The sequence below is a fragment of the Coptis chinensis genome, chromosome 8 (assembly GCF_015680905.1).
Source record: "Coptis chinensis isolate HL-2020 chromosome 8, ASM1568090v1, whole genome shotgun sequence".
Classification (NCBI taxonomy): Eukaryota; Viridiplantae; Streptophyta; class Magnoliopsida; order Ranunculales; family Ranunculaceae; genus Coptis; species Coptis chinensis.
Genome location: NC_141463.1, coordinates 97,050,453 through 97,075,654, shown reverse-complemented (window position 1 = coordinate 97,075,654; position 25,202 = coordinate 97,050,453). Strand labels below are relative to the sequence as shown.

The 25,202-nt window shown below is 35.7% G+C and overlaps 2 protein-coding genes and 1 pseudogene across 2 annotated transcripts; 2 read left to right on the top strand and 1 right to left on the bottom strand.

Annotated features, from left to right (window-relative positions):
- Positions 1 to 7,100: 7,100 nt before the first annotated feature.
- LOC147484829 (transport inhibitor response 1-like protein pseudogene) lies at positions 7,101 to 7,592 on the top strand (annotated as a pseudogene).
- Positions 7,593 to 13,377: 5,785 nt separating this feature from the next.
- On the bottom strand, positions 13,378 to 16,823 carry PHT4;6 (phosphate transporter 4;6). Its single transcript, XM_086580097.1, has 2 exons — positions 16,623 to 16,823; positions 13,378 to 15,195 (listed from the first exon to the last, which is right to left on the bottom strand). The coding sequence occupies exon 2, from the start codon at positions 15,011 to 15,013 to the stop codon at positions 13,709 to 13,711; it is 1,305 nt and encodes a 434-aa protein (XP_086436223.1). The 5' UTR covers positions 15,014 to 15,195; positions 16,623 to 16,823; the 3' UTR covers positions 13,378 to 13,708.
- A 2,992-nt stretch (positions 16,824 to 19,815) lies between these two features.
- On the top strand, positions 19,816 to 21,023 carry LOC147484827 (cytosolic sulfotransferase 15-like). Its single transcript, XM_086577483.1, has one exon. The coding sequence runs from the start codon at positions 19,847 to 19,849 to the stop codon at positions 20,834 to 20,836; it is 990 nt and encodes a 329-aa protein (XP_086433609.1). The 5' UTR covers positions 19,816 to 19,846; the 3' UTR covers positions 20,837 to 21,023.
- The last annotated feature ends 4,179 nt before the right edge of the window (positions 21,024 to 25,202 follow it).

Sequence of the window (25,202 nt, the reverse complement as noted above, 5' to 3'; positions counted from 1 at the left end):
AGGTCTGTTTTTGGTTGACTTTGATAGTTGTTCATCTTTCCAATGTAGGGCAGAACAGAATCCACATTGCACATCCATTCAACCAAGATAATGTTTTCCTTTCTATGAAAATTGTCAAAAACTGCTTTAAACATTATTAATAGTTTAACCAACAACTTACAAATGAGATAACTACAAAAACAAACATAGAATATGAAATCTTTGTTTCACAATATATAGGATAAGAATTCGCAATGCATCTTCGTAGTATTATAAAATTGATAGCATGACATGTCCAGTAGCAATTACCTCTCAATTATTAATACATGATGGTTAATATTCCATGAATTAGATGAAAAATTCTTCATACTATGGTAGAAAGAAACAGTTATTTTATAGCTTAGTTTACTTAAGATATCAGCTTTTTTTACTTTTTCGACCGTAGAGGCTAACAAAAAGTACGTAAAGAAGTGGATGATTAAAAAAAAATACCTCAATATTCTCAGCATTTTGAACGCGAATTGCTCCCAAAGTCTTGCTCTATGAATTTCTACTTCCGTTTGGTGTACTAATCCTTATGAGATGGAATGTTGAAAAAGAGCTGAAGAAGTTGAATTCTGAGAAACATTGTAATCGTTTCTGTTGTTATTTCTTTTCCTTCCTGAATGCTAATAATAATACATTCGTCCAAAAAGTGACAAAAATTGATTTAAACAAACAATATAAGGAATAAGATAAATAATATAAAAAATAACAACTCATAATAAATTTGTTACTTTTTAGACTACAGATGCTAACAAAAGTACGTAAAAAACCGGAGAAGGCTGTGCTATGAGTAAAAAAATATACCTCAATATTCTCTCAGATTTTTGCTAGCAATTGCTCCCAAGTCTTGCTCTATGAATTTCTACTTATGTTTGTTGTTCCATGATGATTATACCTTTAACTTAAAAATAAATGGTAATCGCATTACCTCAATTGATTAAAGAGATGCAAATGAAGAGAAGTTAGAAAATTATTGCTATTCACCTATTGCTTCAAAATTACTTGCTCTGCTTTCGATCCACAATGTGGTTGAGTTCCCTGTCTAATTATCTATGATTAAAGAACCACTATAATCAATCGAGAACAAAGAGGGTACCTGTTTTCTCCATTGTTTGAAGACGGCTACTGAAAAAGAGTTGAACTTGGAGTGCTTTTATGGGAGTGCCTCTCTTTTACGTATTCTTGAAAGTGAAAATAGGGGTGAAGTGAGTGAGATGGCTTTAAACAACTGAATAAAACTTCAAAAGCAAGCTTTAAGTTTGTGATAGAAATCTCAAAGTCAAAAAAAAAACTTTGAAGAGGCCTAACTTTATTATGTAAGGAAACCAACATGAATATTTTGTGCCATGGCACTTACCTTATGACCATGCTGAAATCACTGGCCTCACTGTGTTGATAAACTTGGCTTGAGGTTTTATAAGGAATGGTGAATTTATAAGTAAGGGCGGGAATAATTTGATGCATTCTAGGCAAGTGTTACCTCCTTGTACATTCTAAACACAGTTTTATGTGGTTCAATATAATTTACATCTATCTTTATGTTTGTCTATGGAGCAAAGAAGTACGCATATATTACTCGGTGTCATTTGCCAACAGGGCATAATTTTGTACTTTGGAGCAGCATTACTATTTTCCTTTCTATATTGGTACTCGATGTTTAAATTTTTTTTTTCGGTTTATTTCGTTTATTTCATTTGTCATTGGTTTTTAAGTCTAACGAATGGTGGGTTGTTTGAATTATTAGGATTTACAACTATCTTAACTTTGATGTATAAATTTGCACTTATTAGGAGTTCTGATACATTAGTAGATTTAAATAGTAGGTTAAAATGTTAAATAAGTGGATCGGTGTAAATTTACTGCTTTGAAAATAAGACATATTGTAAACATTTGTCTAAATATGATTTTATGATGTTTGAAGTTTGTTTTGGTTAAAGTGTAGAAGTTCTTTCGTCATCATTCCTTACACCTCCAGCCACAAACCCATTTTCCCTAAACTCTTAGTTGTCGCTTTCTATTCTTTTGGTTTTATATTCATTGTAGTCTTACTTATCTACTACCGTAGACGCCATGGATGGGTAAGTTTCTTTTGTCAAATATTGTTTTAGTCCAATTGCTTAAGATACTTAAGAGACAAAATGGGCTGAGTTGTATATGTGCATGTGTTGGGGACTTGGGTGTTATCTTTATCCTAATTTATGTTTTGGCTGAATTGAATATTTTATGTTTGATTTGACAGGTTTAGTAGTGGACCTGCATCAGTAGTAATATTCCAGATTATGGATTTGGAATGAGAAATACTAACTGCTGTTTTGTTAGTTTTAAAAAGTTGTTGTTAGTTTTTATGTTTTTGGAGGGCATTTTTTTTATGTTTTGAAATGTAATATGTCTTGATACTTTGCAAGTTTGAAAAAAACTTATACCATGGCATATGCTTATATTATTGGATATAGCTTGGCTACTAGTAAAGTATATGGGAAATGGTTTGCTCACGATCTTTGAAGACGAAACAGATAAAAAAGCACTATTCTTGATCTTTAGGCATTCTTTTAGGCCCATATATATTTCTAAATATGTTTTTTTTTAGTTATTGGGAGATGATGTTCAGAATCCTCAAGATTTAATTTTTCATTGCTTCCTCCAATAAATTTGGATTAATGTCCGCCTATTTTTAGGTTTATTAGTTTTGTGCATGAACTTCAAATGAAATCGAAGACTTCTTTTGTAATGGTGTAGTTCGAATAGCACATTAACTACTGAATATATTTCAAAACAACATTATTTTGCTACAAATGAAGTAAATAAATGAAATTAATGCATATCTAAAGTTTAAAATAAGCGTTTAACGTAAAAAAAAATACTATTTGACCAACATAATAAAATTTTGGTATTCAAGTACTAATCCTCATGGTTTTTTTCTTTATTATGGAACTCTCCATGCCCTTCATTCTTTTAATTTTTCTTCGAGATAATATATTTTATCTTTTGTGTGTTTATCATCAACCAAATAATCTAGCATAATATTTTTGAGGATGTCGAGTTGATTCTGTTTCTCTTCAACTTCTATTCTTTTCTTCATAAGTTCTTTGAAATTGAAGTCTTCAATTTCCATATCACGTTCATGCTTTATAAACTGTATTGCGTGAAAAGTCATTGAATCCTCTGCTTTTGCAACAGAATATGTGGTGTTTCCATCAATTTCTTTAACTATGATGTCTTCATTGTTAAAGAATAAGTCTTTCGGTACCTTTAATGTTACAAGAAGCTTTGAATCGTCCGCTCTCTAATTTTGTGTTGTAGACCCGGATCTTGTTGAATGTTAAGTCCTGCTTCTAGAATTTCCTTTAGCATTTTTTTTTTACATAAGCTATAATTTTCATACGCCATTATCTGCAATAGACATAATAAAATAAAGTCAATAAATAATTGAAAATAATGGAGAAAAGGAAGAAAATAGGCTACTTGGTTTTTCGATACGTGTAGTTCAATTGTTTTTTTTAGGTTAATAGATTATGTTTTACTAAGTGATTGAAAGTTCACTTTTCGTAGGGTTCTAGTTTTGTATATATCTTATATTTTGATATTTTGGAACAGCGAGCTTCTCCTTTTTTGCAGCCTCCACTCTATTAGGACCCAAGATTATGACACGTGTTGGGTAATTTGAAATGTGGATTTTGAGTTTTATGGTGTGGCCACGTGTAAAACGTGAGTGGTAGTTGTGGCATGTTGAAAGGGCATAACACCAGACACACCACAATAGACGGTCAAACATGGTAAATGATGGTTAACTAACGATAGGGTTACCTAAAGCTAAAAAATGTAAAAATGTGGGTCTAACGCAAATACCCATATTATTGGGACGACCTAAAGCTAAATCACCTTATTTTAAATTAGATTTTTTTTTTTTAATTAGGTAGAAGCTTTTGGGTTTTAGAAACCTCTAAGTTTACTATTACTGTTGGGCCTAGGCCCATCAAATTTGGTAACATATGTTTTAAGCGGGTATTGTATTTCAAATTCTATTCAAATTTGACCTGCTACACTACACAGCCACTCGATTACTTGAAATCGATAAAAACTTGAGACCAAAGAAATCCTATCAATGAAAATGCATTCTCTATTTTTTGAAACTTCACGACTCTTTAAGTTTCAACATTCATGGCGTTTCAAGCTTAAGCTAATGTATCGTTTCCATCTCCATTCGTTCGACATTCTATATTCTCCATTGAAATTCAATTTTGAGAGGAAAAAGCCCACACTTAATTCTAAAGCGAAAAAAGAAGACAAAGAGGTATTGGTTTTCACTTATTTTCATTATTACTGCTATTGAAACTGAAATTGCTATTGTCCGGTTCTGTCCGTTGTCCGGCCCATCCGTAAAAAAATTGTTCTCGTTTTTGAGGCACTTCACCGCTTTACTTTCGAACATGCTTGAAGAAACGGAAAAAGGGGCTGAGATTAAGGACTGTCTCTTTGGAAGGAGTAGGCACGGAGTTGACTATTTAAGATAAGGTGCTTGTACCTTTTTTTACTTTTGTTTGTGTTCCCCCAACCCCCTGCAAATGCCAGTTTTATAAATTTCATGGCTTCCACTGAATTTATTAGGAGCACCAACAAACAAAAAAAAGAAGAGGAAAGTAGTATCTTTGAAATAAACCTGCATAAAGGGGGAGCACCAGTGGAAAAATTAAAATGAGGAAACTAATATTTTGTTTCTAGCTCTTCCCAAAAAAGAACACATATATCAAATTATGTCCAAAGTTACCGGTAATTCCAACTTGGGGGTCACAACAAATAAGTTTTTGTTGAAAGATGATTCCATTGGAACAGGCAACTATAGTGTAATACGGCTCGACATGGGGTCACCGGGTGTAAGGATCACCTTTGTGGTAGTCGTCCGAAGTAGATCCGTGTGGCGTGTTGGCTCCATATAGGAAAGTCCGGCTAATTGGTGAATCTTGTTTTTTCATCAAGACGTAATGTATGCCCCCTGTAAGCTTTTAAGCTTAACCCACTCAAACTGAATGTGATTCAGCTTAAAGACTTCGAATTCAATAGTGAAGTAGTTTTGACTTATCATCTGCGCTGGTAAGTAACTTCCACCTTGCGATCTAGTGGAGTCCCCGTTTTTGTCAGGACATGAAATAGGCCAATCTTCTATGTCCACCATAGATTGCCCGAGTATAGTGCGAAAAAGAATTCTTTGTTGTGTGTGTATTTTTTGTGTTCCTCCATTAGAAAGTAGTAGTTCTGACTCATCATCTGCGCTGGTAAGTAACTTCCACCTTGCGATCTAGTGGAGTCCCCGTTTTTGTCAGGACATGAAATAGGCCAATCTTCTATGTCCACCATAGATTGCCCGAGTATAGTCTTGAAAAGAATTCTTTGTTGTGTGTGTATTTTTGTGTTCCTCCATTAGAAAGTATAGTAGAGATGTGCTTCTTTGACATTGAGGTGGATTAACTTGTCATCTTAGTATTTCACGATGATGTGCACTTATAATGAGGCTTTCCTTTCGAATCTTGAAAGTGAAAAAATTCCATCCGTTACGAGCTTCGATTTTTTATATGCAAATGTATGTTTAGGTTAAGGAGTGTCTAGGGTTCATTTAGAATTTTAGGAGTTGTGATTGGTAGCTCTCGGAGCCTGTTACAGTCTAATTTTCACTTAACTACATAATGTACGCAAGCAAATGTTGGCCTAGATTTTCTCTTTGATTTGGTTCTGACCTGAGTCATCGTAGTCAATATCTTTCAGTGAGCACCAGGGAATGTGAAAGAGTTATCAGAAAGTATATGTGATTCTTTGGTCTCTAATCATTTTGTTCCCCATTTTTGTATGTGGCGAACTTTTATCCTACCTAACTGCCTTATAAAGATAAAGCTCATTGATTATTTCTGGTGATTGCTGACTACACAATGATAGCCACAGCAACTGTTGTAAGTTAAAGTTGGCTCAGTAATTCTTTGAAATTACTTAGAATTGTTAATTTTAGTATTATTCTTATTATTATTACTATTTGTATTTTTATTGTTATTGTTGTTGTTGGTTGTTGTTGTTGTCGTCATTTGAATAGGCTGTCTTGTGTTCCATTCCACCAATGTGCTATTTGCTAGTTAGACTTCCCTCGAGTTTTCTAGACTAACACAGATATCAGATGTTCTCTATTTTCATTGCTTTGCTTTGATTGAAAAAAAGAAAAGAAAAGAAATATTTTGCACAGCATCGAGTTTGTTGTTGGAGAGCAGAAAAGGTATGAATTAATGGAAACCGGGAAATAGATTTGAGGTAAAATTTAACATTAGAAACATCCTTTTCGAAGATGAGGCTCCTTGTTAGATATTATACTTCAAGGGTTTAGCCTAGTCTATGCTTACGGTCCTATGGCAGCGGTTGTACGTGATCTTGTTCAGGGTGATAAGGTTTGATGGTTTCATATTCATTTGGTTGGGATAATGGTTTGGTGGTAGTATAGCGCATCTGGTTTAGTGGTATTAGCTAGTGTGGTTGTAAGTGCGACCTTATTTTCTCTATTAGCAATGAGTTCTGATTGTGCCATTGTAAAAAAAGGGAACAAAAATCTAAAGTTTGAGAATACAATATGTGAAAAAGGCAATTGAATAAAAAAGACGGGGGTTTAAACAATGATTAGGTAAAGTAGGTCAACACGACTTGAATGATTGCTAATGAAAGGGTGTAGTAGTTTATTCATTGATGCTACTTAGAGTCAATATTGTGTTTTTGTTTATTTTTTTGATCCTTAATAGTTACTAAATTAATATTGTCACACAAATAGGTAAAAATGCATTAGCAGCACAGGAATAAGGGCGAAATACAACATGGTATGTAACGAAGGGCTTCAGGCTGTGGCAACATGCGCTGACCTCGTGAACTTCGGGTCTTTCCAGCTTTTGCGGGAGGACAATGATTCCCCGGGCTCGAAGTGGGCCTTGTTGCCATTTCAAGGTCGTAAGAAGTTGTGTTAAATTCTACATTTTGCAATAAAATGACCAATGCAAAATATTGTGGCCATGTCAAAGAACCGCCCGGATCTTGTGGTTTTTCGCCTTTGTATAATGGGGCTTACACCTACCGACCATCGGACAGGCGAACCCATGGATATGGGCTTTGGTGCTATTGTAATGAACTGTAAGAAGCTCGGAAGGTTAGCGATATCTGGTTTGCTCACCGATAAGGCCTTCTATTACATTAAACAGTATGGGAAGTTAGTTCGTACACTATCAGTTGCTTTTGGAGACACTGACGTGGCACTAACTTATGTGCTTCAGGGATGCCCTGAATTGCAGAAGCTTGAGATTAGAGACTGCCCTTTTGGGTATGCAGGCCTGCTCTCCGGTTTGCACCATTTTCATAACATGAGGTTCCTGTGGATGTCTTTTTGTAGATTGATTGTTGGAGGTTGCAAGGAGGTTGCTCGAAAACGACAGCAAACACGTGAATTACCGAAGATTGAAGAGGATTTTGGCCAAACAGTTGAGAAGTTATACATGTATCGATCTCTTGATAGATGGTGGAGTGATGCACCAAACTTTGTGACAATCTTGTAGACTTGTGTTTTAACAGAAGGGAGAGCACATTGCTCGTTTGTTTATATCACAGCTCAGGAGCAAATTCCGGAGGGATTTGAACAGTGGGTATTTTTTAAAATCCACATGGGATGATGGTTCCTGCAGACATAATAGCCTTCTATTTTCTTGGCTTGGGCTGTTGGAATGGCATTAGGGCGAACCATGTTGAGAATGCTGCATGTTTTACCATCTGGCCTTCCAAAAGTTTGTTAAAGAAAAAATTGATGTGGCTTATGGTTGTTTGAACGAAATTGGTTGGCTCACCCCACTATAATCATACTGTTTCAGATATTTCTCTTGTAAAGTTTCATGTAGTCTAATGTCTGTGCAAAGGAATAATCATATTTGTGCTCTTTGATTTGTTGAACCGTTCTTGTTTCATTTGCTTCTCTAGGAGCAAGTGCTGTTTTGGGATTCTTCACTTCGGCTTGCAGTCTGCCCTTTGATTACGTTAAAAGTCAAATACAAAAGATGCAGCCAAATGCGACTGGAAAGTACTCTTACAACGGCTCTTTGGACTGTGTCCTTAAAACTTGGAAAGCAGGAGGAGCCTTAAAATTTTACACTGAATTTCCTTTTTATTGTGTTAAGATTGCTCATTATGTCAAGGTAAGCTCTTCCTCATAGTATTTAAAGGTCATATAGGATTCTTTGTTGCCAAAAAGATTTCTTTATGATATTATCCTTTCTCAAAAATTCATTCCGACTTAACATCGTCCCTATATCACCAGTAAGTGCTTTTTATTTTTTCTCTTCACATATGTTAAATTTGTTTTTCATTTATAGCTGTGGAAATTAAGATTACAGGACTTCATATTCAATTGTGGTGGACTATCAGTAACATTTGTTTTTGTGACGTACTGGGATTCTGACTGCATGTCCTCCATCTTTAGCAGCTAATATGTGTATTTCTTTTATTCTAACCCTTTTCCCTTGAGCTCGGTCTGACATCATGATGTTACTCAGGGTACAGAAGCTGAAAGGGCAATTCGAAATCTCTATGTGATTATCGCCATACCACCACCACGAGCAAAATGATTCCTTTGTTCGTTCTTATTTCAAGTGAGTTGCCAATCACCTATGATCAAACTGGTTTTTACATGACAAAATTCTGTTTTTGAGGAACTTGGATATGTTGGTTTGGTAAGGTATGGCATGGAGATTGGCAGGCCAACATTTGTTCCATTCAAGACTTATCGATTCACGGCTATTAGTGCAGAAAAACATGGGAAAAAACAAACAAGGTTCCCAATAGTTCATGCAAATGCTCTAATGATTTCAATGCTTTTTTTTTTGTAATTTCTTTCAGCACACCCCTTGAATAACATCTCAATGGTTTTAAGCTCTTGAAACATAACTGACATTTGAATACCTCCACCAAAGCAACAATGTCTAACATTTTTAAAATGGTGTCTAATTGCTCAACGATATCCGTATTCTCTTGCGTTCTTGCCCTATCGGTGTAAGATTTAGACACCCATCAGCTGGTGCTTACCTTTCGCTTTATTGAGCTTTACCATTAGTTGGTTTGATAGAACACCCAGTTGATGAAAAAATTGTCAGTTTTTCTGACACTAGTTTGTTATCTAGAGCCTGTGTAAAGCGAAACTTTGTCAAATCCTAGTTAGCCGGAGAGTTATTATTTCTGATATACAGCTCTGGGTGCAGATTTTTGTTTTACTTTTAGATAAGTTCAGTTGGTTACAAATTGACTTTTCTGTTACCACTTTAGTTAGAGTATGTATTCAAGTATGTTATATTGCTTATAGATTTTCATTCATATGCTACCTTATTTGAGTTTGGATTGTGGCTTACTGTTAGTTTCTATAAATGCAGAATCGGCATCGAAATTTGGCTCAGGAATGTTTCTTCTTGTTCAAGTTGTTCTCTTGTTGGATTTTGTTCACGGATGGAACGACGCATGGGTTAAAAAAGATGAGCAATTCTGGTTAACAAATAATTATCAACATGGGCACTGATGGAAAAGTCCTATCAGTTGGATATAGACTCAAATTCACATTGTTTGTTTTTACTGTTTGTTCTTGGGTGTGAACAAAATGAACATTGTTTTAAACCAAACAAATAATACCATTTCAATCTACTACTCAATGTTCGCTTTGGTGGAGATAGTAGCACATAGAAGTAATTACAATATACACAAAACACAATGTCAGCTGCATTTCAAACTTGTGCACTTAAATAATCACATAGAAGATCAATCTTAATTTAGCATATTATATGATTAAAATATCCGGTGGTGGTGGTAACTTTAGGAGCTGATGATAGTATCCAAAAGTTTGACGTTAATTTAGTTCTTGTATTTGGAAAGGCATTGTAAAAGAATCGTACCATTGACAACCCAATCACTCCTATAAAATTTAAGCATCAACATATAATTAAAAACCACCAAAGAACCAATTATAAGTACAACAAACTATCGAAAACATGCAAAATAATAAATGTGTACTAAAAAGAAAACACCGTATTAGAAACAATAAGCATCAGTCAATATTTAGTCCAACAAAAAACTACAAATTACAAACTAAATTAGACCAATAAAAAAAATTGACCTGGGTCTTACGAATTGAAGGGCTCTTAATTCCTTCGGGGCAAGCCATGTAGCTGTTGAATGTTGTCCCGTTACAGATAGATGGTAGGTTTAGGATTACCTACTTGTGATGCCATACTTTAAAACTTGTCCAATTTGAAGACAAAAAAAAAAGAATTGAGTTGAAGAAGTGTATATGAGAGGGTACTAAGAAATGGTAGTCATCAAAATTGAAACTTCGACGCTTGATTTTAGGTGAAGAAGATGATGTTTGATAGACGGTGGGTTTTGTTTGCTGTGGATTCTTTGTAGAAAAGAAAGGGTTTTGGTCGGGGTCTTAGGGAAAGAGTACTGGGGATTTGGGGTTTATTAGGAATAGTGTGGGTCTTTTTAGCAGTTTTTTTCTCCACTTTTTTCGTAATCCCCCTTCTTACGTGGATAGCCTAATAGAGCTAAAAAAGAGACTGATATTATATATATATAAAGATTGACTCCCAACTCTCTTTCTCTCATCCACTAATAAACACTGAGCAAGACCAATTTTTTGTTTTTTTATTTTTTTAAAAGAGAGAGAATGGTATTTTTATATTTTGATTGGAGACAAAATCTCTTTACAAGTGCAAAATTTGTGAAAATCCTTTTTCATTAATAAATTTTTTGAATCATCTTTTCCAATAAACCCAGTTTTCAAATAATTTTTTTTTTTTAATAATTTTATGCTCTTTAGTAATGAGGAATTTCAATTTAATTTACAGGGTCTAAGAGTATAAAACATTATTGCAAAATCTAACAAGTGTACTCTTATATCTGGGCCACTCATCAAGTAAAGGTGTGTTTGTATTGCTCAAAGATGTACTGCAATTAAGGTACAGATGACTGCACACCCATACATCCCAGCGTACTCTAGAAGCTCTAAAACATTATTAGATGAGAAATTGGGAATAAGAAGGGTAATAAAATAATTTTGTTTTATTTGTTTGAGTAGTGGATTTGAGATAGTAGTAGAAAGTTGTCAGACACGTCAGCTACTAAACCGGGCCAAAATGCCTGTCTCTGTAGAATTACTCGTGATAGATTTAACGAGCCCGTTAGGTAGAGTCAAAGATACGGTTGTATTTGCATATACGTTGGAGGAGATTAACTTTGGAAACACTGTTAATACAATTTGACTTTTTTTTCTTTGTGCATTTAGGAGGAGATCCTAATTTCGGGTGGGGATCCTAATTGGCTCGTCTAGGGCGGTAATATCCATTAACGGGAGGGTTGCATATACTGGAACGCAACAAAAATTAGCTATATACGATGGAACGGGGACCATCTCAATCTGAATTTAAAGATGGGTTGATGTTTTGTTGACCTCTTTCAAGGTTTGTTGTGTATGTATTCCGGTGCATAACAAATCTACTATGCAAATTCCCTACAGAGGATTCTTGAAAGGAAATATATACGCGAGGACAGGGGGTGTGCTGTTTGTTTCTTCACCATGCGCCATAATTGCTGAATGCTGGAGTGTTGAGTAGGTGCTGAATTTTCCGCATTCAACAATAGAACCGGTGCTGAATGCTTACTGTGACAAAATGCTCGAAAGTCGTCGAAACTAGTGTTGAATGCTAAAATTTAATGGAGAAACAAGCAAGAACTTCAGTGGTTGAATACTACAATACTAAAATGATTACGTGGACTAAGACAAAGATGAATCTATTGTAACCTCGAAGTAAGATATGTTTGTAGCAGAAATGGAGATAATATCTTCTGGGAAGCTAAAACCTTTGCTAGCAGTCCTTGTCAGTTGAACCACGGCCCTTGATGCGATTTGCATTATCTCGTTCAAGAAAACCATCGACCATGTCGAGTTTAAGGACAACGAGAAACTGTATTTTCACTTTCGCTAATTTTAAGAAGAATGCATACCTACATGATAACACGACTGTATTTTGGCATGTATTCTCTTCAGGGGTACATTACATCTATGATTTTTACCTGAATCTCATTCTTAAATGATGGACAATAAGAAAATCGCTCCAGTTATTTGCCATATGAGTTTGTCTGTAGTTCAACGACATTACTAAGCAAGACATTTTCTAACATCAGTCTACTATACTATCAGATCCCAAAGGTCAGCAACTGTTGGTCCTGCTCATAAGTCATGACAGATGCCATTTAAGAACAACAGAGTAAAATCTTTAATATATAGAAAAATGTGGGGTTGAGTAACAGTGTTTTGGTGCAGTTTAATCAAGTGAGCAGTAGCGAACGTTTTTGAGTTGGGTTTGGAAAGTTAGGCAAAATGTTGCTTGGTCTTCTGTCTGTCTGTCGCCCCCTCTTCCTTCTTCACAACTTCACTCTTCCCCAACTCTCCCTCTCTCTTTCTTCTCCACCTTCCGCTCACGCCCCCACTGCATCGCAGTTATTCTAGTCTTATGGTGGTTGAAGTCATGGTGAAGGGTGTTCAGGTTACAATGATGTGCCTGTTGGAGGGGAGAGACATGGATCATGTGGGTGTGGCAGTTGACAGCAGGGATTAAGATCTCACAATACTGATTTAAATTTCTCATATAAAGCTGAATCTGGGCAATCTTTGAAAACTACATGCACAATTGAATAAACAATGGATGCAACACAAATATGGCACTACGTACAGTTGACAAGAGTGACAGGTAATCATACAAGTGTGGATACTAGTAACTAGGGTTTGTAAGCAAGTGCACAAATACGTTCTTGCGGTGCGCACTGTCACACCGACACACCCTGTGCTCCTCAACAAAGAAATCGGTATGCAACATGGCATGGGATACCCTGGTCACTGCTCCTAAAGCTTCAAACTATGCTGTGTGTTTGGCAAAACCATTAGAGTTTGAGCAATGTATATGGTTGACCTTTAGTCTACTGTTAACACTTAGAAGCCTCTCCTGTAAAGTATGTTTTCATTGCCTATTAATTTTCGAAGCCTATTATAACACTTAAAAGGCTCCCCTACTATTACAATGGATTAGGATGAAATTCCACTCTCTATTATCATCATAGGTAAATTATAAATATATAGATGTCATGAAACGTAGTGGTCTGCTGAGGGATACCAATCAAAGTTCCTTTGACATTCCAACTTCTAACCAAAATCTATGTTATATGAGCCGTATTTATTTATTTATTTTTATCTTTTCTTTCACCTAACAGTTCTACCAATAATGTATGAACAATATATGACTATCGCCAATCTTGGGAATGTAAGCTCCTTGATCCTTGATAAAAAAAATCAAAACTGCTCCAACATGACATTGTGTTTACAACAAAAGAAATGAGCTCAGATATTTTAAAAGACAAAAAAAACAAAAAAATATCAGAACCAAAACCTTTCATACCTTTCGATTGCTCCAAACTCCAGTCTATATCTCTTGTTGAAGTTAATACACAGGGAGAAAAAAATCATCTGAGAGATGTGAAACAGATTCCTCCCTTCAATAAAATTCATTAAGAGGTCGCAGTATGGATGAACCCATAAAAGAAGTATCAGAAGATTTTCCTTAGATGCTAAAAAGCATGATGTTTCTCAATCAAATACTCTTTCTCCAGTTGAAAATAGTAGGAAAACGATTGAACTGAATATACAGAGGTACCCTGGTATAAAGAAGACTGATCTCCAACTTTCAGCACTTGTTAGGTCTGAATGAGTAGATTTTGAAGCTTCCAGTAGCTGACCTGTGAGACCAACTCCGACTATACCAGCCAATGTACCAGCTGTATTAGATACTCCCATCAGTATTCCTGCATACCTTGGAGCAATATCCATATGATTTATAGCAAATCCAGCTCTCCCTAGAGCTAAAAAACCAAGAGCAACTGAAGAACAAAATATAGCCCCATCAGATGTTCTAAATAGTGGCAGTGCTATTAATGCAAAGGAGGCAATAATGAAGCCGATGGTATTTAGAAGTTTTCTAGTCCTGGTCACAGATAAGATCTTTTTGGTGATTAGTCGGTCAGCTACCACCCCACCTATATTGGAGAAAACGAACATGTTGAGATAAGGAACCATCTTAGAAGAACCCATATCCTGAAGACTGAGCTGGAGGCCTTGTTCAAAATACGTAGGCAGCCAGTTCATCAACACATACAAGGCATAATGGAAGGTAAAATTATTTATCACAATAGCCCAAACTGGCATGCTGAGGAATATTCTTTTCCAAGGTATTTTGGCAGAACGCTTTGTACTTCCTCCGTTTTCCAACTTCTTAATTGGTAACAAAGACTCTCCAAACCCTGCAGCAGTGGCCTTCGGATGATCAGAACGAGGCGGATCACTAGAATACTTGAACCAAAGTAAAGACCACAAGCCACCCAGTACAGCTTCAGCAGAGAATACAAACTGCGGTCCCTTGAACTTTACCAAGCTTGGTAGCACAAGCATACCAGCTGCTGCACCCAGGTACATGCCAGAAGTTGTGAGAGAAACTGACCGAGATCGCTCATGTGGGGGTACCCACTGAGCTAAGACAGTGTGTATTGAAGGGAAAATGAAACCTTGTGCAACCCCAATGAGCAACCGGGCCACCACTAAAGTTATAATTCGGTCTGGGTCTAATGGGACCAGAGCACAAGTTAGAGACCACAAAACAAATGAGAGAAGGAGAACAGCCCTTCCCCCAATCTTTTGGGCTGCCCATCCACCAGGCACTTGTGAGCAGGCGTACCCATAGTAAAACGTCGAGAGTATTGTTCCTTTGATTGATTGGTTCACCCCAGCAGCATCAGCAGCTGCTGTGTAAGCAATTGAAAAACCCACACGTTCCACATAGCAAACACATGTACAGATGAATGTTAAAAAGACGATCACATAACGCTTTGGAAATATCATCCTCTTCGTACGTCACAATTACAGGAATAAGCAACAAACAGCAGCTCTACTTCTCTTGATTCTTCTTGTTCCCGATTTCATCTTCCAAAGGCTAACTTTCCTCAATCCCTATTAAAAGGGACTCAAAGATTCACAGAAGAGATATCAACTCTGAGGAGAGTGTTCAGGAAATTTATGAAAACCTAAATAGAGAATAAAAAGGAGAAATGATTAGGGAGATATATATGGACATTATTTTCTTTTTTCTTTTCAAAGTGCTTCCTGAAGACTAGATTCTACTGTCAAGCAAAGGCCACAGAAAAGATCGTAACCCATATTTGAACAAAATAAAAGATCTGACAAGTACTAACATATACAAGTGTCTACCAATAAAAACAAAGATATACCAGCAGAACTGATATAAGTATATGCACTAAGAAACCAACCACATTAAACATCATGCTTCAGAAAGTCAATACAACTGTAACAATTTCATCAACAGTTAATGCCACTGAAAGAAATTCATACAACTGACTCTAATTAAGTATGCTGTGACCATTTCTTGGTGAAGTACACCATACCAAGGTAACAATAACCTAACACACTGCAGTGGAATACCACTAAACAGTAGATGCAACTTCAAATTTTGAGATTCAGGATCATCTATTTTGAGTGAAAAAAAAAACAAAAAACTACTTGTCCTCTACTCATTTTAAGTATGCTAACCAAATCAAAAGCGGGGAATAACATGCAAGTTGAAAGAACAGCACAAGTATATAAGCTAGAGAAATATATAAAAGAGATGACAAGGCTTAAGCACCACATATGAAAGACCCAGATAGTGAAATAAACACAGTTGCGACGGTTCTATGCTTAGAAGATGGTATTCTTAGTGCTTGTGAGATTAAATTGGTATGAACACATTTAACATATCCAAGAAAAAATCATTGGCAACTCGCAAAGTCCCAATATAGTTCTTATCAAATGGACAAGGGCAATATGCCCATTCACAAAAAAACAAAATATTTCCACTACGAAGTATGAACTGCAACTTGCAATATCTGATGATGCATAGCTACCAAAAGAGAAATATCTGATGATGATTGTGAGGGCTTAAAAGGGACGTATTCAGGAGCAGTTTTGAGACTTGAAAAAAGGACAACATGTAAAGCAATTCAATGGCATCAAGGGAGCCCCTCTTCATGCCTTCAGCAATGCCTTCCTACAGCGTATTCTATCCAGTTGTCTTCATGATAACCCCTTGTCTCATTTAGACATACAACTCAAGAATTTGTCAATTTGTTAGACCAGCCCATAATTTTTTAAACCATCTCTACATCAATGCACAATTCCTTGTGAAGCCAGGATGTTAGTTCACCAAAACCAATCACATTATTAATAGGGTGCATAAAAACCCCTGAAATGAAGAAGTTGCAACATGCCCACTGAACTTAAACACAATGGGGTTTCTTCTAACTTAAAGGGGAATCTGAAAATGGGTTCTAATAATGAAAATTTTAATTCTTTGTAAGTTTTATAGTATCTAGCAAATTATTTGTACAGTTACTATGATTAAACACAATTAAAAAGAAATGAAATGCGTTAAAATTAAAAGGAATGAAAAACTTACCTGTAACAGTTAAGAAAAATTGGTGAATGTGAGAAGTAGTTGCTTTGTTGAATGTGGAATGAGGTTGGTCTTTGTTTCAATGTTTGGAATTTGGGGAAGAAGAAGAGAGGGAAATGGGAACTCAGAACATGAGATGTGATGTATCTACTAATGTACTAGTCCAACAACTCACAGAATGTGAAAAGACCATCTCATCCGGTTAGTTTTTTTATTTTAAGTACGGTTTCTTCAAAGTTATAGGGTGTTCTGGTCATTTAACGTTGGAGTTATATACAACTTTATTTTTAATGCTGCCACGTGGTAGTTTGTTTTCAGCACAGTATCGTGATAATGCATCGTCCATTTTCATTGCTCAATTTGGATACATAAAATTTCAACTGCAAAAAATGAGCGTTTGTTGCGACTTGCGGGGGAAAAACACGTTGTTTGATTATTTCATATATAAAATGAGTTTCCGTGTATCCTATATTCCTATGGGTGATTTTTTTTTTGCTAACCGGGTCTCCGGGCAGCTTACGCTCGACTAATCCCGGATCCTGGTTGGAAATTCGATCGGATACTGCCTCGCCTAGGGCTGTCAATGGATCGGTTTGGATTGGGTTCTGGAAAATACGAACCCGAACCGATAAAAAAGTTAGGAACCCGAAACCAAACCGAACCGATAAGAAAATTGAGAATTCGAAACCAAATCGAACCGATAAAAAATATTGCAAACCGAACCCGAACCAAAAACTATAAAATCAATTAAATCTTAAATTAAATCAATTAATTTCAATCACATAATTGATAAACATACACAAAATTAATCATAAATATTACTAAAATGTCATCTTATCGGTTCGAGTTCATATCGGTTCAGGAGGGCAAACCCGAAACCAAACCAATATTTTATCGATTCGGTTCGGTTTCGGGTTGGTAGAAAATAAATCAAATTATCCCAACCCAAACCATTTTTTTATCGGTTTGGTTTGGATCGGTTATCGGGTTATTGAAACCCATTGACAGCCCTAGCCTCGCCAGTGACCTTAACGAGAATCGAACTAGTGACAATTAGGGAGCAAATCCAAGGCCACACCAGTTGTGCTACCCCTTCCAAGGTTAATCATATAGGTGATAAATTGGTCAAGAAAAACTACAAATCCAAATTCTAATAGTGATTCAATCGGGCACTCATCAAATTGGATTGGGCAACCCCTAAAAAAAAAAATACAAGTTTGCCATATTATAAGTTTGCCATCAAAGCACAGGCCCAGCAACCAATTTAACCGGTCTCGCCAAAACGAACCCCTAGGGCCGTTTGGGTGTGCACTCAAACGATCCCTCCATGTCGTTTGAGTGTACACTCAAACGATCCCGCCATGTCGTTTGAGTATACACTTAAACGGCTTGACCAAATCATTTGAGTGTGCATGCAAACGACTTCACCACATCGTATAAGAGTACACGAACTCGGTCTGAGCCTGTCGTTTAAAACTTGGCTCTCTGGAATTTCATGAAACGGTCTAAGCATGTCATTTGAGTGTACACTCAAACGGCTTGACCACATCGTTTGAGTGTGCACTCAAACAGCTTGGTCACATCGTTTGAATGTTCATGTAAACGGCTTGAAGATATCATTTAGGGCTTCTATGGGCCAATGTGGTGAAGTCGTTTGGACTAAAATAATTGAGAAGTTATAAAAACCAAGGAAATTTCTGATTAACCAATGATTAGCCCGATTAACCAATAAAAATTGATTACCTAAATACCAATTACACTTTTCTTATACATACTACATAAACACCGAACACTTTTCTTATAATACAAATCATTAATCGATCGTAATTGTACAATAATTTATTTAAACAATTATCTGCAAAATTGAATTAGTAATGATCAATTATCAATACATCCCAAATTCGGCGTTTTTGTAAAAAAAAAACACGTTTAAAACGCGAGATATCGGCAAGGCGTCTTGTTCTAGTTTAAAACCCGGGTTTTAAAAAAAAACACGTTTTAAACGCGTTTTAAACTTAAAACGGTTTAAAACCCGAGATTTTCAAAATCTCCCGTTTAAAACTTTATTATTATTATTATTATTATTATTATTATTATTATTATTATTATTATTATTAAATCTAAAAGAAAACGCGATAAGAAAAAAGGATTTTGGAGTTTACCTTTTTGAAGAGTCGTTAGATTGACTTATTGAGACAGTTCTATTTTTTGCTTTGACTTATTAATAATTTGAAATTTTAAAGTTATTAACTTATTTGTAGTACTTGATTATGCCATTATGGTTGGTAATTAGTAGTATCTTATTTAGAGTAGTGTTTTGGTCTTCAATCTAAAACTTCTAAGATTTGAATGAGTAATGATAATTTGATACTTTCGTGTATTTGAATTTTCTTTCATTTGTATTATTATTATTTTTATTTTATGTGTCTATTATTTTTTTTTTTCTTATAAAAAAATCAAACTCCTTATCTATTATATTTTTTATGATCGGTTTTACCGTTTCTTTTTACGTATTATAATGTTTTAAACCCGTTTTTTTATGCCCTACTCATTTTTTTCGTTTTTTTTTCCATTTTTTTTTTCCGACACGTTCGTTTAAAACACCTAACTAAGTTTTTTTCAAGATGCCGCTTTTAAACCCGTGATCGCATTGGTGGTGACTGATACTTACCCAAAAAATAAGTAAGATAGTAGTCCATTTCTTACCCAACAATAATACTGAAATAGTAGTCCATTTGTGTAATCTCTTATTGTAAAATTGCAGTGGATAAAACTTGAGTTGGTTCCGAATCAACAATAGAAAACTAATTTACATTGATATGTTAGATGCAATGATCCTTTCAGGATGATAAATAATTTGACGCTAGCAGTGAAATATTAGCAACAATCACAATAATGAGGAACAATGTTCTGGGAAGAAGAAGTCCGGTGTGTCACAGTGGTTGCGGCACAATAGCTGTGAAAGATTTCCTTCTATTTTAGCTTCCTTTAGCAAGGATAAAATAGTATTTGACTAACTTTGGAAAGAATGTGCGATGGAGCACAAAATCACTCCTAAATGTCTGGTTTAGATTGTTTTGATCATGTCATCCACAAACCAAAAAGTTAATTTAAGATTAACCCCGAGTCCATAGCCTCAATACATATCATCCACAATCTAATTTTGTCCTTGAAGATTAGAAGTCTATATAAATGTATAATGAAGTCTAGAACTACACAACAAAAACATGGCAAGTTCTCAAACTCAGGAAAGGGACGCACAAGAGAAAGGAGGATCAAACTATGAATGCGACAATGTATTTCGTTCTCTTCCTAAAGAAGAAGGGTGGAAAATCATTGATCTATACCAATACCAACAATTTTGGTACCCCGACAGATATCTAACAGGTGTAATATCCAGTCAAAAACATTTTCAAGCACGCGACACTGACCTGTTTGTTATAACCACTCCAAAAGCAGGTACAACTTGGCTTAAGTCACTTACTTTCTCTATTGTGAATCGCTCAAATTACACACCTTCGACACATCCACTGCTTACTAAAAACTCCCATGCCCTGGTACCCTTCCTTGAAATCAGACTGTATGCTAACAACCAAATTCCTGATCTCTCTACGTTACAGTCTCCTAGAATTTTCGGGACACACATTTCTTGTGGGTCATTGCCTGAATCCATTAAGGATTTAAACTGTCGAATTGTGTATTTATGTCGAAATACCAAGGATACATTTGTCTCCCTGTGGCACTTCTATAACAAATGCGGAGGTGGAAGCCAAAATAAAATTGAAATAGGAGATGCATTTGAGTTGTACTGCAAGGGGGTTTCAGCATTCGGCCCATTTTGGGAGCACGTACTTGGTTACTGGAAACTAAGCTTAGAAAGGCCCAATAATGTGTTGTTTCTTAAGTACGAAGACTTGATAGAGGACACCAGTTCTCAGTTGAAAAAATTGGCCGAGTTCTTGGGATACCCTTTCTCTTCTGAAGAAGTGGAGAAAGGGGCGGTAGATGAGATAATAAGGTTGTGCAGCTTTGAAAGTTTAAGCAATTTGGAAGTGAACAAAACTGGGAAATTAAACCCAAAGATAGATATAACAAATAACGTATTTTTCAGGAAAGCAAAGGTTGGTGACTGGGAAAACCACTTGACACAGGAAATGGTTGAAAGGTTGGACCATATTACCCAGGAAAAGCTAAATGGCTCCGGTTTGGAACTTTAAGTTATTTCAAGGTGTTGTACTAATAAAATTATTATTATAATATTCACAATTTTCTTGCGAAAAATGGTACTAATAAAATTCATTCATTTGCATAGGTGCCTTCAATTCTATAGTATTGTATACCACTGATGTACGTTCATCAATCATCAGTTGATGTGTTTCTCAATAAAATTAAAAGTTGGGTGCATTTGTTATTTGTCTGAACTTCATATGATTGTCTTATTGTTAGTTTTTTCTATTACTGTGTGGGTGTTTGATTGATTCTGTCAAATTATCATTAATCACTCAAAAAGCGTAAACTGGATTTTACCCTCAATTACTGCGAACAGAATGTTTGTTGCTTTTTATGCTTCTTAATTACAACAGACCATAAAAGAAGAGAATGAAGGAATCCTTAAAGAAATAGCAAAAATGTGCAGCTATGAACACTAGAGCAATTTAAAGGTGAACAAGGCTAATCGAGCAAGATCTATTTCATTTGTTGAAACAAGGATTTCTTTAGGAAAGGTGGGGTCGGAGACTGGATTAACCAAATCATTAGCCAAAAGCTATGACTAATTCTACGCTGCTGACACACAGTATTGATCCAGTCAAACAACGCAGTGAGGTAGACGTTGACTTATTGCCACCTCACTAAGAATAACTTAAGCATAAAAATCTCTTTTAAACACTCTTTTCTACTTTCTCTCTACAGACATTTCTAGTTATTATTTTTGTTTAGGGTGTGATCTTGGACACACCTATAAAAGCACTCCCATACCAATTTTAAAATAAATAAATAAAATTATTTAAGACATATTTAGGTTCTTATATTATCCATTTTTTATTAGGCGTATCCAAGACAAAACAAGTCATTTACTTATTTTTCTTTCTTTAAAAATAAAATAAAAAATATTCTTGAATTTTTATCCAATAATTTAGCTCGCTTTCTAACAAGATTTCTCTCACCAATAAATATGATTACAAATCAACAACTAATTATTTTGAATTATGAAGTGTAAGATTACAAGACCGTATGTTTATTTTATTTTTTTTGGCCCGTATTGGAAATACCCCAAATGAATTTGTGAGATATTATTGAATTGAAGCGGTTATTGGGATATGGCAAAAACTTTAGTTAGTTATGGGGTATGGCCGTATGGGAGTGGTTTTATGGGTGTGTCCAAGATCACCCTTTGTTTATCCATTTCTATCAATTGTTTTCTTAGTTTTTTTCAACAATTTATCCAATTCACATGATTTAGACTACATACTACGTTACATGATAAACTTCAACAAAGAAAGAGTTTTCAGACAATATCTATTTGAATCAAATTTTCAGCAGATTCATTTGTCCACCACTATGATTATACATGTACACTAGCTTTCAATAAATTAAAACCCAAACTTTCTCAAATTGATGAATCTAAATCAATCAATCACTAGCACCTATTGCTTATTCGAATTTGCGGATTTTATAATCTGGATGTGAATCTAACCACTCTTCATTAGTTTTTTTTTTTTCTCTTCGTCGGTATTGACGCCTTCTTATGTCAATTAGACAATTGGGGTTTTGAAATTGGAGCCTCAATGAAGGGTTGGTTGTTAATAAAAAAAAAAAAAAAATATATTAACTAGTATTACCCCCCTACTAGATGAGCCAATTAGGATTTCCCCCTTACTAGATGGGGAAATTAGGGTCTCCCCCCTAAGTACACATAAAAAAAAAAGTCAACTTGGGTTGACCGTGTTTTTTGTGTATTTGGGGAGAGGCCCTAATTTCCCATCTAGTAGGGGAAATCCTAATTGCTCATCTAGTTGGGGTAATATTTGTTAACCCTAAAAAATATTTTGAATAACAAGGGTAGTACGTGGAAGTGGTTTGAATGAACAATGAGAGTATGTTTTAGTGTTTTTATGGGTTTTGAGGGTGAAGATAAACCGATAGACTAAGAAGTGTTTGAACTTTGAAGAGAGGAGAGAGAGCACATGATTGGTCAGCTGATTTTTCGTTGAGGTGGACTCAAAAAGTCAATGTGTACCTCATCTGTGTTGTTTGACTATGTCAATATTGTTTGTAGTCTCAGTATAAAAATTACTAGAAAGCTACAAGTGTCCGGTTTTATCATTTACATAGCCTAATAACAAATTTGTCAATAAACCCATGAGTAGAACTCATTTGGAAAACCGGCTTCCCAAATGAGGGTGCCCAAGTGCTTATCTAGTAGCTCACGCCAAAGTATCCAAGCAATGTGGGACTATTATTCCTAACAAGGGTAGTAATGGAAGTGGTTTGAATGAACGATGAGAGTATGTTTTAGTGTTTTATGGGTTTTGAGGGTTAATTAAGATAAAACCGATAGACTAAGAAGTGTTTGAACTTTGAAGAGAGAGAGAGCACATGATTGGTCACTGATTTTTAGATTGAGGTGGACTCAAAAAGTCAATGTGTACCTCATTGTGTTGTTTGACTATGTCAATATTGTTTGTAGTCTCACAAGAAATTATTGGAAAGCTACAAGTGTCCGGGTTTATCATTTACATAGCCTAATAACAAATTTGTCAATAAACCCATGAGTAGAACTCATTTGGAAAACTGGCTTCCCAAATGAGGGTGCCCAAGTGCTTATCTAGTAGCTCACGCCAAAGTATCCAAGCAATGTGGGACTATTATTCCTAACACCTCCTCTCAAACTCTCAATGTCTCTCGACTCACATGGAGAGTTTTCCAATGCCAATGTCCATGCCAATTTTTGGTACTCCCCCTTAACCCAAGGCTGGAGGCACTTGGCCATCCCCTTTCACGCCGGGTTAGAGCTACCAATGTCAATCACCTTTTTTTTTTTTTTTTTTTTTTTTAAATGGAAATTTTATTGATAATAAGTATTACAAATAATTAGGACAAACGTGCAACAAGCTGCACTGCAAGTCCTTTATGAATAGCAAATCCTATCTTTCTAAAAACAATCTTGTTAGAACCAACTGTCATAACTTTACTGTCCATAACTTTCTGAAGTCTCTTGAGGAGCTCAACAAACTGTTGTTCTAAGAACCCAAAAATGTTGAAACTGAACATAATAAAACAATTATGGTTAGCCCTACAAGCTTCCTCATGTTTCTCCTCTATTTTTCCTGTCGCTACTCTCTTAGCTGATTCTCCCACCTTAGAGTCACCCTTCCCCAACCCTACCAACGGAGAGACTCCAGTTTCATCAACACATGCATGTTTTCCTTCGACCAACCAAATCAAGACATCCATGAAGCCAAAGTGTCGATCCGCCCTCATTCGGATCGGAAGAAAGTTAACAGAGCCTCTTTCTTTACTTGTATGCGCACCGACCCTTCAAAATGCATCACACAAAATGTCTCTAATATGATCATGTTGATATTTAAAATCGGAAAAATATCTACAATATGTTGCATGGTCCCCAAAAACATCTAATCCATGTTTTTTTGCATACATGGCAATTCAAATACCACAGAGTATAGATGAATCATAAGACAGTACCGGAGAATGACACGATACTCCACCTGTGACATACACTGTCCAAGTTCCTCCATCAGAATAAAACATTCATTGCTTAGATTGACCCGCTCCTATTCTCTCCATGTCTCTGTTATCCTCTCAAACTCTCCATATCTCTCGACTCATTTAGAGAGTTTGCCAATGCCAATTTTGGTACTCCCGCTTAATGCTAGGGCTAGAGGCACTCAGGCCCCTCCACGCCAGGTTAGAGCTACCAATGCCAATCATTTTTTATTTTATTTTTTATCCAACCCATTACTTGGATTGACCTGCTTTGATACCATGTCAAAAAACCCATGGGTAGAACTCACTTGGAAAACCGATTTACCAAGTGAGGGTGCCTCAATGCTTATCTAGTAGCTTATGCCCATGGTCCTTATCTAGTAGCTCATGCCCATGTACTTGTCCCATATATACTCCCATATATATTCATTGAATTCATGTATTGTGATAACAACATTCCCTATCTCTCCAACCTCACTTGTCCTAGATTATTTTCCATTCATAGTGGTTATTGCTTGTTTCTAGATTCTGTTAAGAATACCACTTGTCGAGTTATCTATCTATGCTTAAATCCCAAAGAAAATTTTGTGTCATTTTGGCATTTCATGAACAAGATTGAGACGCAAAGTAAAATCTTTCCACTTGAGGAAGCTTTTAATTTTAGTTTTATTGCAAAGGGGTTTATCACTTTGGAATAACTATATGTGCTTTCATGAAGTGTTTCGTAGGTCAAGCGATGTACCTGAATTTGCTCTGTTCACTGTGAGTCCATGTTATAGTAAGTGACATGTGTGTTTTCTTCATCGAGCATTAGACTTTCAAAGTAGCATTTGGTCTTGAAACACGAACGAATGGAGT

Excerpts from the sequence above, each read along its gene's own strand:
- LOC147484827 (XM_086577483.1), top strand. The coding sequence starts at position 19,847 with ATGGCAAGTTCTCAAACTCAGGAAAGGGACGCACAAGAGAAAGGAGGA.